Raw genomic sequence first — 15,341 nt, 5'->3', positions numbered from 1 at the left:
TTTTGGAGTTTCAAACATGTTAATACATGAATAAATACCAAAGTTTCAGCCACTTCCCCCACTGGCTCAGGTTTCATGTTTTATTTGTTGCGGTGTAATGGGAATTTGATTAAAACATGTCACTGTAAACAAGGAGAAAAAAAATGTGGCCACAATGAAGCCAGTTATAAAACACAGCAAACATCTATCAGACAGACGACTTCATTATTTTTTTGCTCATATTGCTCCACCATTCATTCTTTGAACTTTATTATATTTTAATTTAACTTGATGTATGGTTCAGCCCTTCAGTGACACAAGACAGTTCTGTAATTTTGAAATATGACTAATTTGCCATCCACCTTAGGACCTCCTCATGCCACAAAAAAAGTTTTGCATGCTAATGTAAATAGTAGCTTGCTATCCTGCAGCAGCAACAAAGTGTACCCATAAGTTTATCAGCATGCCACGATATATCTTGTGTACTGGACTTTAAACTTACAATCAGAAGGCACCAGATTAAGGGACAATGTTTTCCAGGTTGGTGTTTAATTTAGCATAATTCCCCAATGTAAGAGTTACCCCTCAACTATTCCTCATCAAGTGGAAATCAGTTTTGATCAGTATTTGCCCTTTTTAGAGCCCAGACTCAATATAAATACTTCTTAAACATTTAATATTTTTCATTAGTAAACATTGTGCCAGTGATGTATTTGATGTGATGTAGATTTGGTTGGAGAAGTTAAACATACATCATTCAAACTAACAATGATTAATCTAAACATAGATTGCACTGCAAATTTGATATTTGAAGGAAATTTAAATAATTTTCTGTGTTGAGCAGATGTGATTATATCGTGGATTTGTACTCAAAACTCGCCACATCTTTTACCATATGAGCAATCTAAACATTTACTGAACAACCATCAGGGAAACCTCTCAGTTTGAAATACTTTATTCCTCTTTGGTTGCACATAGTTGACCTTTACACAACATTCATGACTTCCACATTCTCTGCTTGATGACATTTGGTCCATGCATCCACATTCCCGTCAGGATGAGCTGCAGTATTTGTGATAACTGCTCTTGTAGATGTATTAATTATAGTCAAAATGTTTGGAAAAAGTCAAAATATTTTCTTGATATGGTCTATATTTAGTGGGTTTTTTTTCTGTTTCTACTATGTGACTAAATGCACTTAACTTGTTGAACTGAGTGCCGACTTGTCAATGTTATTTTAAACAATAGTGAGCTAGACCATGCCGATGGTAATCCTGACATCAGCATGTTAGCATGCTAAAGTTGGCACTTTTCTCAAATCAACCCTTTCCTGCGTTGTAGAGCTGCTTTTATTATATTTAATAAAAATGTTTCCTATAAAGAAAACAAATCATCAAGCAAACTAAGCAATCATGATGCACTTTTCAAGTATGAAACAACACCAAGGATCTAACATGCACATTTATTTACCTAATCTTTGGCAAAAACCACAAAATTAGACACTAAATGGACCACAAAGACTGAAAGAAAGGACCTCACAAAAGTAGCAATTTAACACAAAGAAGTGAACAGAAAGGATCACACACACTCACAGAGACACAAAAGATCAGTAAAAAGAAGCATTGTGTTGTTTCGATGGACGCTCCCATCCCAAACTCTAAAGTTAAAGCAACACCTCCAGCCAGAAGTAAGAAACTGAACAATGAAGCTGCTTTAAGCTTTTTTATGACTTCCAGAACTTCCTCACACAATACCCATTTGTCAAAATGATTAAACGCAACTTTAAAACCGAAGCGTACATTTTTGTTTTATGAGGCACATTGTGAAACTCAATTTAAACAGCAACAAACTTTAATACGACTCATTTTCATGAGAAAGCTCTGAAACATTTGAACCCTGACACAAAACCACCTTCAGCGTTTGAGGATCAGTTCCCTAACTCGTTGCACGTCAGACAAGGACAGAATCCAACAAAATGTCTTGTACCGTGTTCCTCGTTCTACATGCCAACCATGCAAACACCCCCCCATGCACACAAATACTTAATCCTCCCAAATCCAGACAGGAAATGCCCTCGTCAGTAGAGCAGAATGCTTTTGACAGACCCCCACTGCTCTCTCCTCCCCCTCTGCTGAATGATGTATGTTCTTCTCTTCAAACCCCCATCTGGAAACAATTAGCCTGTGAACACACACAGCAAATACACATCTATTGCAGGTCTAGTTTATCAGTAGTACAAGCCTGCTATCAGAGGGGAACATCAGACAAGAAGTTTGCTTTCATTTTTAGAGGCTTGTGCATGTGTGTGTGTGTGTGTGTGTGTGTGGACAGGGAAATCTTTGTTTGGAGTCACGATTCATTAGATCCAAAGAAAAGTCTGGCTCTGTATCAGTGCTTGTCTTTTTGGCTTGCTTCTATGGAGCTCACTCTGGAGAGTTATTTAAATTTTAAGACAACAGCTTGATCAGTCCTCAGCTGACCTGCCTGCCCTTTACGACAGACATCCTGAAACTCATGTCTGTGGAAAAGTAAACACCGACAGAAGTAAACACACAAGCTGTCTTATAAGTTGCACCAACACGCACACGCCTCTATTTCTACACACTGTTAATGGCTGCAAGTGTGATTCCAGTAAAACAGGCAAACACTAACGACACAGCTTGCCTCTCTATCGAAAATTATTTCCTGATGAATAACAACTCTGAGCCAACGTTTCTCAGAGCTTTAATAGTTTGAAAAAATCTGAAATATGCACAAAATATGCCAAAAATCATATGTTGCCGAGAAGGAAATGACAATGTTCAAAGATATTAAGAATAATACTGAGAACCTGCCCTCTAAGAGTTAAAAACACAAATCAGCATGATTGAAAATCTAATTTATTGAGAGAAAATTTGATCATAAAGACTCCAAGTTACAAGAAAAAAAAAACATACATCTGTCTGGTTTGAAACTTTTTGACCTTCTGCCTCCCTCAGAAGATTTTTCTTTCCTTCATGTCTGCGCTTAAAACAAAATAAAAACAATTTATCATAAAATACAGTAAACAGTTGATGTTCCATCAATTAAACAAGATGATGTTTCTTTAGATGTTCAAATTAAAAGTGAAAGAATGAAACTGTTTTTGAGTTGTGTGTATTCACTTTGACACACACACTTTTCTGAAATCTTTATCCAATTATCACTAACATTACTGCAGAGGAGAGTACACACACACACACTTGCTGTTAAAGTAACCCTCATTGAGGCCAGCACTACGTTCTTCAGTGGTGGGATTAGAGTTTTGATATAAAGCTGAACACATAAGAGAAAAACATGCTGTAAAAACTAACAGTAATCATAAGGCACCTCTGTCTACCTTCACCATACTGCAGCAACAACAGTGCAAACCAGTCTGTAAACAACTTAAACCTTAAAATATATTACATCATAAACTATAATCAGATTTGTCACATTAAAAGGATGGTAGACAATCATCCTGCCTATTTATTGCACGTCATCTTTCTGCTGATAAACAGTTAAAAAAACTGGAGTTCTGAGTAAATTAAAGATAAAACTAAAGTCTAACCAGCTTAGCTGTGATTATGTGTTCTCACATTAAAGCAACATTTCAGCAGTTGCAGATCAGTGATGTGCCTGCAAGCCTTTTGCAATACATTTCCCAAAGACGCTTTTCCCTTTTTTGCAGCGTAAAAAGAGTTTAAATCAAGCTGAAATTAACACACATTTGACTCCTGAGTACCTTCTCTTTTACGTTGGTTGGACGTTAGCTCTGTATTCTAAAGCACAAAAGGAAAGAAATGCTGAAATCTTTTTTCCTTTTTTTTGGACAGCAGCATTGATGGCTGCATAGGTTTAAACTGACTGTACCAGGGTTGAAAAGGTGTACGAGACTGAATTCAGATATGGCCTACATTAAAAACAGATACTTTGTATGCTTTTAAACTACCAGCCAGATGTTTACCCTATCAGCTTATTGCAGAGACATTCAGTTGAAGAGAAAAGTGAAAAGCTGCTTTTTCAAAAAGAGGAAAATCAGCACTAAAGTTTTGCAGCTAGCTTTGAGAGCCAGTGTTCGGGAACACAGAGCCAACAATGAAAAGCATTGCTATCCTAGCACTGACAAACTGCAGTCAGTTTGCAATTATTATAGTCATAAAAGCATCAGTGTCGTCACATCCAGCTGATGGTGAAGTTCTGAATGAGGCTGAGACTCAGATCTGCTACTGTCAACACCTGCACAGAAAAAAGAAAGAAGTCATTAAAACAATTTTACATAAAAAACAGATTTGTGGGTTGAACCGTTTCTAGATATAAACTTTTTGCTTATATATTGGCATATAGAAAATACAGTCAAACACCCCTCAACACTTTGTTTAGAAGAGGTGAAAAGGCCAAGTTTCTTTATTTCCTCTCCAGATTTTGAGAAACTTATGTATTTATTTATTCATTCATTCAGGACTTGACTACTGTAACAGCCTCTACCCAGGTGTGAGTCAGTCCTTTCTCTCCCATCTACTGGTGGTTAAAAACGCTGCTGTCTGGAGGTTAACTGGCACTTGGAAAAAAAAGACCACATCAAACCTGTTTGACTTCTTGCACCAACTTAAACACCTATTTAAGATTTTTGTTTGTTTTAACAGTTATTAAATGGGTTGTACCCCTCTTATATCCATTTTAACTCCTAAGGCTCCTTATAGATCACAGAGTTCTGCGGATCAGTTGCACCTTGTGGTCCAGAAATCCAGAGAGGGGATAGAGCCTTTTCAGTTGTCTGGAAGCAAGTTTGTTTTTTTGTTTTTTTATTTTTGTTTGTTTTTGTCTGTGTTATTTTTCATCTTAATTTAGCTATTTGTAGCTATTTGTATTGCAGTTGTACAGCACTTTGGTTCAACTTGGGTTTTTTATGTGCTTATAAATAAATAAAGTTGACTTGTTATAATACACATTTAATATTAACCATTCTGCACAGACATTAAGTCAGCCTCTCAAGCTTTTAATACATTTATGTAGTCACTCATTCAAAGCCGTTATTCATTTTCTAAAAATCCTGTTTAGGTTATTTTATTCCAGTGATATATGACTTTTTTTCCACCAGTGTGGACACAAAGACAAGTGAGACTATTCCTCCAAAGAGAAGGATATTTTTCAAACAAATGGCTGCATTTTATGGTAAATTACTACTTTATTTAAATAATAAACATAATGAAAAGGGTTTTGTTACAATCTCAGTATTTAATTTGGCTCAGATTCATGTGTCACAGTTAGGATCAAGGAAATGATATAAAATAGCTTTTAATGATTAAATAAAACCAGTCAGGAGCACCACACAATATAACTTTCTCCAGTTCACTGTGTGTCAAACCCAACGTCCACTTTTCACTAAGCTGCAAATGGAACAAAACTCAGAACTCAAAGAATCTGTTTTAATAAAAGTTGATTATTTTATTGATTATTTTCTTCACTGCACCAAAGTTTAAGTTCTAAAAAGCATTGCTGTGTGTGTTAATAAAAAGGTGTTTTTGTTTTTTAACAATATTGGTTATGGAGTTAGGTGCCCTTCCAATATTATTCTGCTAGCGAGTGTAATTCTTCTACTTTCCATCCATTATCACTCATGTTAATATGACTTCTATCCTCACCTGGTTGGTTCTGTAGGTGAATTGTGCATCTTTGGAGTTCACCATCACTTTGCTTGGCTTGTCCTTGACACCATAGAAGGTGACAGAGTCAACAGATATGAAGGAGCCCTCCAGGTCGCTATGAAGAACCTGGGAGCTCATTGTATTCTAGAAAATAAGAAAATAAATGTAAGTCAAGCTACACTGTGCATTTATTAAATACTCCTTCAAACTGAACATTGCATTTCTTGTTCATTTAATAATGTTTCATGTCAAGAGGCTCAATTTTCCAATTAGTTGTTATCAGTTGCATAGTGGACATGATTAACCATCACAGCATACGTGATCTCACTAAACCCTGCTTGTTCATTTTTGTTCCAGCCTCAGTTTTACTGTGAGCACAGAAATCATCTGAACGTTTGTAAAAGCTAGACATGCGTTCAGATTAAGCTTAAGGATCAAAAACAAAAACAAAGGGGTGATATTTTGTTTAGACAGTTCGTGCAGGTTATCAGCAGGCATTCACAGAAATCTAATCATAATTTAATCTGACAAAGTGGACAAAAAGAGTTGGGCAGATACTCAGGGTAGACTGAGCAGGAGCACCTGAGCCACGCTAAAGATGACATAGGTGTATCGATCAGTCTCGTAGGTGTCGATGGTCTCTCCATCGTCCCAGAACAGATCTCCACTGGCTGAACCATCGTCAGAAAGAGCAGAGACTAGATGGAGAGGTTGGCCGCTGCTTATCCACAAAGTCAGGTTGGGTGTCTATTCAGACGTGAACACGTACAGAGAAATTCATCACAAAAATTTGTATTTGTAAACTTTCTTTTGAATAAACTTTAAATTAGACAGTACTTTGAGGGTTAAAAGGAGGAAAACAAATCATACTGTAAGCTTAACTCGGATGATAAAACCTTTTACCTGTGTTGGTATAATAGAGCCCTCACGCACATGCAGGTTAATCTTATCTAGTGGTGCATGGAGTCGAAGCTCTTCACCTTTGCTATGCACACAGTCACCCTGGAGGAACAGCAAAGAAGCATACACAAGTTTCCAAGTATCCTGTCCCAACCATTTTGTCCCTCTTTCCTCCAACACTGTTTGCTTCTTTTGTTTAAAATTAATCTTACCGTGTAGTAGTCATACCACAAACCCTCAGGGAAGTAACCATTCACATAGTCGACTCCAGGATCCACGACCGGTGTCACTAATAATCTCTTTCCCCAAAGGAACTGTTTGTCAATGCCATAGGTTTTTACATCTTTTGGGAACCTAACAGTTACATGGAGGAAAAGCAGTTTAAAGACCTCCCCACCCTTAGCCAAAACATCCAAACAAAAAATAATTGTTTACATGGAAAAGAAAGCATAGAACTTCACGAAAATCTTAACTTACTCAAACATTATTGGTCGGGCAACGGTGTGTCCGTGCACATGTGCATGATGAAAGAGAGAGTAAAGGAAAGGGAAGAGGGAGTAACGCAGAAGCAGAGCCTGTTTCATGGCTGTACGGGCAAACGGGCTGAAAGCTGTCGGGTCTTGCGGCTGAGAAAACATTTTAATAGCAGTTTAAAAACCTAGTGACTTCCAAAACAAATGACGGAGGCACAAAATATTAAGTCTATATCTAGGCAGAAAATCTAAAACTGTGTGCTGTCGCACCCAATGGTGGCATTTCATGTCAGTAGACCACACTCACATTCATGGCAATGGCATTGTGGTTTCGAGAGAAGGGATAGAAAGCTCCTAGCTGTGTCCAGCGGATACACAGTTCCTCCTGTGGCTCCTCGCTGAAGCCACAGATATCTGCTCCCACCAGAGGGATACCCAGAAGATTAAAGGTCAACATACCTGAGAGAAGAAACAGGTTAAAAACTTGAGATATAAAACTACTGAGGGATTGGTGTTTTGGATTTTGTGGTATCTGCAGGGACAATAACAGAGTTGCGTCATGATTTCCTAGTAGGGACAACTTTGCTAAACCTTTTACCTGCAATAGAAGTATAGAGGTCTTTCCACTGGCTCCTGTTGTCTCCCAGCCAGTGACCAGAGTAAAACCCCTGACTGGGGAAAGTGGAGCGAGAGATCACAAAAGGTCTTTTTCCTAGAATCCGCTTAAGAGCACTAGACAAGACAACAGAGAGGCATTGAAAACAACAGGCAGAAGATTTAGGGAAGAAAGCAAGCAAACAGTGATGTAAATCATCTTTTGGTATTTTCAGTGTTTGTTCTTTGTAGTCTGTCTGTATCTGTATTTAAAGTCCACACCTTGCAGAGGCTTTAGCTTCCATGAGTCCATAGAGACTATGCATGTTATAATGTATGGACTGTTTCTGCTGTGCAGAGGCACACACAGTTTTGGCTCTTAATAAACCTCCCAGCACACCTAAAAGAAAAACAAAAGAAAAATATATTTAAATATACATAGACAATTATATGTATTGTTCTTATGTTATGTGCTAAGGGTTTTTTTTAATGTTGAAATAAACGTTGCCAACCTGGAGTATAAGGTGGATTTTCAAGATTATTTGACGGACAGCCATTGGTTGATCCATCCAAAAAATTTGAGGGTTCATTCATGTCCTAATACAAAATGAGATAACATCAGGCAGAAGATATCATTAAACTATTTAAAACTCACAGTCCCCCACTCGCCATTCAGCACCTTCCTCTCCCTTACTTACAATCCATAATCCATCAAATGGCACCTTCTTATAGAACTTCTGAAGGTTTTCAAACCACCATTCATGCGTCACTTCATCAGAGAAGTCAGGATATGCCGTCAAACCAGGCCACACCTGGGGAAAACAAATTTGAAAATTGAATAAAAAGCTAGAATTTTGTTATGCGTCCACCAGAGACACTGGGGTTGTCACCTGTCGAGATTAAGTTTCACTTAGAACTAGTGCAGGTAAGGTGGACACTTTATTTATTTATTTTTTTTAAAGGCAATATTAAAAAATGTTTTAAGACAAGCCTAATCTGATTATTTTAAATGCTGTCTTTACAACAAATTTGGGGACGCCATTATGTCCTCTCATTTCATAAAGGTTCAGAAACTCAAAACACATACAATTCACTTTGCTGAGCCCATCTTTAAATCACAGTTATGTTAAGAGTTTCTTTCCTTACAAAACATCAAAGAAGGGTAAAGTTATCATTTATTTTAGATTATCTCACTAGAGAAACAAGACCAGCCAATGCTAAAATGCAACTTCTGTCTCACCTTCCCAATAAGTGGTTTTCCTTCAGCATCTCTGATAAAAACTCCTCTCTTGAGTCCCTCATCGAAGGGCCAGTAAGAGCCCTCAGGCTGTGTGCTGCTGATACCTGGATCCTGCAGGTGGAAATTTTTTTTTTATAAAATCAAAAGATTAACAAGAGACACTAAATCAGACACAAAACATAAAGACTTATATGTACCAAGATCATGACATAGGTTTGGTTATGAGCATGCAGGTCCCTGACGAGGTCCGGCAGTGTGTCAAACTTCGTTGGATCATAAGTAAAATCCATGAATCGGTCCATGTAGTCAATGTCATTCCACTGCACATCCTGCAATCAATCAGAAGAACACAATCAGAACAAACAGAGGCCATTACAAACAAGTGCTAAGTTCTAAAATCTGGCTTAAAGTCAGAAAACACTAATAACTATGTGATGTGAATGTTATACAAATCACTTATCTTTCCACTTGTTAGGTTAAAAAGGAAAAACACAAACATACAAATTATTTATCAAAAGAAGAAAAATCTGTTAAAACAGAAAAAGGCTGTGTTTGAAGTTTGTCCTTTTTCCATCAACATGTCCTGCAGAATTAATTCTAAAATAAAACAAACCGTAAACAAAAAATAAATAAATAAAAATACTGACACGTGCGATGAAAAATTACCTGAGGTATTCCATAATTTCTCAGGTTCTTGACAACTTCCCAAGTAGAATTACTGGTGCCGTAGCCCCAGCGACAGAGATGGTATCCTAAAGCCCAGTAGATAGGCATCGCTGGATATCCTGTCACAAGAAGAGCAAAAGAAAGCAGCACATCATGTCATGAAGGGGAAAAAAAAAAATCAAACCCTGATAAGTTATCTAAAAAAAACTTATACTGTATATATGCTTTTAGTGCTTCTTATCAGATTAATGAGTTATACGAGACATACAGTATTATCAGTTACAAAGTTAGCTCAGTACTTAAATGCCTTTAAGTGCACTCCTACCGACCTATAACGTCCACATACTGTTCAATCACTGAACCAGGATCAGGACCAAGGAAAACATAAAAGTCAAGGATTCCACCAATAGTACGCCAGGTAAGGGCTGGAGCCGGCTGGAGGACCACATCTGATAAAAAAATATTACAAACAAACACATAAGACAGACAGACAGCTATGAAGGCTACCAATGCCATTAAATTTCAAGTTCAGTGCAAATGTGAGATTAAAATTAAAATAAAATAAAAAAATGCAGCGAGAAAGAAAGTATACTTATCTAAATATGTTCAATTAACAGTCAGTTATTTCTGCTAATGAACAATAAGTCTTACTTTAAGAACATATGGAAAAAAAAGAAAAGTTTTAAGTGTTTCAAAGCAGATTGTTAAATAAAATTCTGCATTACGTTTGGAATCCAGTCTGATCAAATCAAATTTTATTTTAAGAGCACTTTTAATGCACAAAGCAACACAAATGACACCAGAGTATAACACAGGAAATTAAAACACATCTCACTGTAGTCTTTCACACACACACACACACACACACACACACACACACACACACACACACACACACACACACACACACACACACACACACACACACACACATACAAAGTGCATGTACACTCCCCCCACCTGTCCATACCCCATTCTGTGCAAACATGAACTACCATCCCTAGTTACTGTAAAAATATCGATAGATTGAAAACATCTGGCTTGACACTGCTGTGAGGAAACGGTGTCTTGGGGATCCAGTCACACCGGAAGCCAGCCCACCCAGTACCAGTGTGGAGGATCCCCAGAAGGAAAACACTGGAGTTAAAAAATAAAAACAAGATTAAATAAACTTATAAACAATAACAACTAATATCAGCTACAAAAATAAAAATACAGATAAAGGAGTTCAGGAAAATAAAAAATATAGTAAAATAAAGTAAAATAAAAGACTTCACAAAAACTACGTAGTTAGGTAAAACAAAACAATAAAAAAAAAACACAGAGAGCCACATAAATAGGTGGTATTTGAAATAAATAGAAAAATATGGACATAAATAATGAAATTCTAAACAAAAATCTAATAAAATCAGCCAAGCTAAAAAGAAAGGTCTCTGCGGCCCTGAAGTTCTCTGGCAGGCTGTTCCACAGTTGAAGGTCGTAGTGGTGGAACGAGGCCTCGCCATAAGTTCTGGTTCTGACTTTGGGAACAACTAAGAGGCCGGTACCAGAGGATCTTAGGGATTGTGACAGTTCATACTTTAAAAGCAGGTCCGATAAATTATAGAAGGCACAAGAACATTAAGACATTTATAAACAACTAAAAGAACCTTAAAGCAAATTATGTTTGCTTTAGCTGTGCTGAGCATTTCCTATATGTTAAACACACACACACACACACACACACACACACACACACACACACACACACACAGAGAAGTGGATTTGGATTCACAAGCTCAAATTAATCACATGAAAGTTTAACAGGAACTGTCTTACTCATTTCTTAATTCTATCAGCTGCTATCATCTGAATAGTTGTGAAATCTTGGAAATAAGGCTCGGCTAAATATTCAGCTGCTGATGTTAGTAAATGCGTGTATTTCAAAGCCAAACTTAAAATTGAAATGTAAGAATGTTTAACAGACTGACCCATTGCATTACTGTTTAGCAGGAAGAAGCCATGTGCATTCCCTCCATCCTCCATTGCCAGATAAAAAGGATGGGCTCCATATAGGTTGGTTTTTTCCTACATAAACAAAAAGACACACAGTGACTGCCACTCCTTTTACACACTCAACTGCACAGGAACAAACAGAAACAAATAAACTTGTGTGATTCACAAGAGCCAGCACGGAAAGCTGCGGTTTATGCTTTATTTTAACTGTGTGCACTATACCTTTGATTCAGCATGATCCTCGCCTTAATAACAACTCTAACACTCGTCCAAATGGCAAATGCCATTAAATCAGTGATTTTACAAACAATAGCACGTTTACAGCAAAATTTAACAAAACACAAAACCAAGATTTCAACTTCTGACAATGTCAAAACAGGTGTTTTTTTTTTTTTTAAATAAACATTAAACATGTATACAGAATAACAAGTGCAGTTACCGTAGGGGGCACATCTCTGGCCCACATGGTGAGTGTGTTCCACTGGACATCATGCAGAAAAGTGGAGCGGTGCTCGCCCAAGCCGAAAATGAACCGAGTGGGCAGGGAAGTGGAGAACTGAAGGAACTGATCAGCATAGAAAAGAGGAGCCACAGTGGTGTTCAGACTAAATAAAAAACAAAGAAATTACATTAATTATACTGGCTGAATTTACAAATAACTGTAGCTTGGAAACTATAATGATTTGTGGCCAAGCTCAGACTCCTCAACATTGACAACCTCACATTCATGTAAATTATGTGTGTGATGCTATTGGGAGCAAAAGGGCAGTCTGTTGAGCCATGTGAGAATATTTATCTATGTTAAATCAATTGTGATAAGAGAATTTCTGAGGTCTGAGCTTTGCTTGATCTGATCAAATGTTTCTTATCATCTCTGACTCACATCAATGCTCCGGTTGATCTCCTCTTCACAATGAGACCAAACGGCTGCTTTGATAGCTCGATGATGTACTCAGGGTTTTCTGCCTTCTTGGTGGCAGTGGGGACAGAGATTGGTACCTCAAACCGTGAGCTTGAAGGGTCAGTGATCTACATTGAGGTTGTGGAAAATTTCAGACAAGATCATCAACATTAGCATACTTTTGAAATTCAATAAACAGACCTGCAATGTTTCCACACTTATTTGGTTTAATCAACAGAACTGCATCAGATCATATTAGCCTATAAAAAGTAACATAGTTAGAAATTTAACTGCTTTTTTTCAACTTAGAGATAGTTATCCATGAGCTAAAGACCAGAAATATAAGCAGACAATAACAATTTTTTTATCACCACATGGGTCTAAGGTTCGTCTCGCTTACCAGAGCTATAAACACTGTTTCCATTTACAACTTTATGGGACTCTTTTAAAATTTTAGTCAAACTCTGAGACATAACCCGGGAAATAACGTTATTGTTTGTGAAAAGCAGAAAAGTCTGACTGCACATAAGGATGATTATATAAACTAACAGCAATTATCTTTTCTTTGGCAAGTAAATATGGAATAAATAAGATGCTCACTGAGATCTTCATTACTAAGAATTAATTAACTTTGCAGAGACAACCAATTTTGACCGCCAAGTCCTTCATGTATTCCTGATAATACATCATCAGACCTTCTCCCTTATGTCTACCACCAATCTAAATGTCTGGCAACACCATTCCTTTATACATTCTCCTACAAATGAAGCACAGAGAACTTGATGACAATCCAGGCCTACAAACTCTCCAAATCTGACTGAGCATCAACAGAATACAGCAGAACGAGCTGTATCCACAGAGATCCCACCCCCCCAAACAAACACCCCATAAGTCTCTGTTTATGCTCCAACAAGTCAGAATTGTTTTGGCAGTACAAGTGAAACCTATATTAGGCAGGTGTTATGGCTAATGTGTACATAACTGACCATAACTTACCCTGACACGCAGCCGTGTGTCTGTCTCATACCGAATCTCCACCTCTACAGTGAGGATGTCTCCAGGGTAGTAAGTCTTAACCTCCTTTACAAGCGTACCTTTCTGTCCTACTGAAGTGTCATTCAGTGACACCAGTGAGTAAGAAGGAAAATCCTGTGGATAGAAACACCAAGGGATGCCATTTTCCTCAGAAGGTCTGGAGGCAGAAGTGGAAGCATTGGATGCAGGGACAAAGCAGCAGTTCCTTGCTTCACACAGCTCTCGGGTCACAACCACCCTTTCAGGGTAACAATCAAACCTCCAGGCTTCTGGGATTAAACTACAAGCTTCATTGTAGGAAGCAGTTAAAGTGTCATTGACTTCTGTTTGCATACTAGAGCCTGAAGCTGGTGGCAGTGGTCTATGTGGCTGTAGGCTGGAAGGACCGTGTAACCAGAAGATGGTCCCCAATAGCCAGCCTCCACAGAGGAGTATCAGCAGGCAACCAATTACTAGGAGACCTGTGGTAACGGAGCATGATGGTATACGCTGAAGCAAGGAAGCATCTTCCGACTCTGGCACCTTGAATCATGAGGGAAAAAGATAGAGAAAAATCAAACTTAAGATAAAGATGAAGAAAACAAGTCCATAACAGTGTCAGTCACAACTTATATAACAAGACCTTTAAAAAGATATGAGTCGTTGTGAGTCAATGTTTCTCCTTTTAAGTTCCACTGAGCTTAATCTTTTCACAAAAATTACATTTACAAACTTCCAGGCTAACTTATACATCTTCGTTGTAAGTGGTAGAGAGAGGAGTAAACAGAAACCAACGTGAACTCACTGAGATATCTTGAATAGGACGAGGCTCCTCTAGCAAAACTTCACGAGAAAACTGAACATCCTCGGGATTCAGCCGCTTGTATGACACCATTGTGGTAATGCGAGTCTTTCAGAGAGATAGACAGCAGATCAAAGCTCGGAATGGTGACATTTTCAATTGCAATGAGGTGGAAAGAAGTATGCAAATTTGATGCAATAAACATAAACTGGAGCAAAAACAGGACTGTCTTTTAAAATCAGACACATAAAAGCAGATCAAGCTCTCTTTAGGTGTAACTGGGTTAAAACAAATACTAAAACAAGTTTAACTACACAGTCAACAATTAAAAATATTTTTTATCTGAATTATGTGCTGCATCCTTATCGACTTATGTTTTTAATCCAAAGGACGCATACTGTCCAAAGCACGTTAAAGGCTAACTTTAGTTAGCTGTAAACTGTTGGTAATGTTAAGGTGCTTCAAGGAGAAATTTTAACACTGAATTGAATCCCGTTTTAAAGCATGACTGATTCGGTTGGTTTACTTGTGCTGATAAAAAGCAAAACAAAACCAAACAAACAGTATCCAGTCGATGCAGACTAACACTGATGTAAACTAATGTAGCATAATGTTTAGTAGCGTTAGCAATTCTAGCCAAAGTTCTTGCAATGTCTTTGCTTTAGCTAACATGAGCTAACGTTCGTCACCAAGAGCGTTTTTTAGAATCTTACCTGAATGTTCTTTCTGCTTCACAGGCACAAAAATGCAGCACGTAGCCCAATACTTTCCTTTATATACATGCTACGCTGAAGAAGTATTCCGTAACACAGATAACCTCGTAAACTAGGCCAATAGAGCTGCTGTTTGCGCGTTGTGCGTCTGTTTATCTTTGCGGCGCATTCAAGGGGCCTCGAAAATCCTACAACTCCCATTTTAAAAATCTTCCGACGGGGTACAGTGAAGCCTCCAGGGGCGGTTGTTACCTTTGTGAAACTTAATGACCTCCCCGATGGACAGGATTAAATTCTTATTTTTAATTTAGTTAATGTGAAAAATTGTGCACACGCACGATCGATAAAACAGCCTATCTGGCTCTGATGACACATTTATGCCTGTGGTATCCAAACTGCCAAACTGCACCTCTTAAGAA

At 37.8% G+C, this 15,341-nt stretch overlaps 1 protein-coding gene across 1 annotated transcript; it reads right to left on the bottom strand.

Annotated features, from left to right (window-relative positions):
* Positions 1-2,841: 2,841 nt before the first annotated feature.
* Positions 2,842-15,093, bottom strand: gaa2 (alpha glucosidase 2). The gene is made up of 21 exons (XM_041982865.1): positions 14,923-15,093; positions 14,213-14,317; positions 13,390-13,950; positions 12,376-12,521; positions 11,932-12,097; positions 11,468-11,564; positions 9,827-9,946; positions 9,498-9,616; positions 9,029-9,160; positions 8,832-8,942; positions 8,290-8,403; positions 8,104-8,188; positions 7,874-7,991; positions 7,596-7,729; positions 7,305-7,456; positions 7,002-7,150; positions 6,737-6,878; positions 6,528-6,626; positions 6,207-6,371; positions 5,622-5,768; positions 2,842-4,215 (listed from the first exon to the last, which is right to left on the bottom strand). Exons 2-21 carry the CDS (start codon positions 14,300-14,302, stop codon positions 4,153-4,155), a joined length of 2,910 nt encoding a protein of 969 aa, XP_041838799.1. The 5' UTR covers positions 14,303-14,317; positions 14,923-15,093; the 3' UTR covers positions 2,842-4,152.
* Between the last annotated feature and the right edge of the window lie 248 nt (positions 15,094-15,341).

Source organism: Melanotaenia boesemani, chromosome 4 (genome assembly GCF_017639745.1).
Source record: "Melanotaenia boesemani isolate fMelBoe1 chromosome 4, fMelBoe1.pri, whole genome shotgun sequence".
Lineage (NCBI taxonomy): Eukaryota > Metazoa > Chordata > Actinopteri > Atheriniformes > Melanotaeniidae > Melanotaenia > Melanotaenia boesemani.
This window is presented reverse-complemented; position numbering and strand designations above follow the sequence as displayed.

Excerpts from the sequence above, each read along its gene's own strand:
- gaa2 (XM_041982865.1), bottom strand. The coding sequence starts at position 14,302 with ATGGTGTCATACAAGCGGCTGAATCCCGAGGATGTTCAGTTTTCTCGT. Across the intron at positions 8,943-9,028 it reads AAACCTATGTCATGATCTTG|GATCCAGGTATCAGCAGCAC; the intron begins GTACATATAAGT and ends TTCCACCTGCAG. Across the intron at positions 6,627-6,736 it reads TGTGGTATGACTACTACACG|GGTGACTGTGTGCATAGCAA; the intron begins GTAAGATTAATT and ends CTGTTCCTCCAG.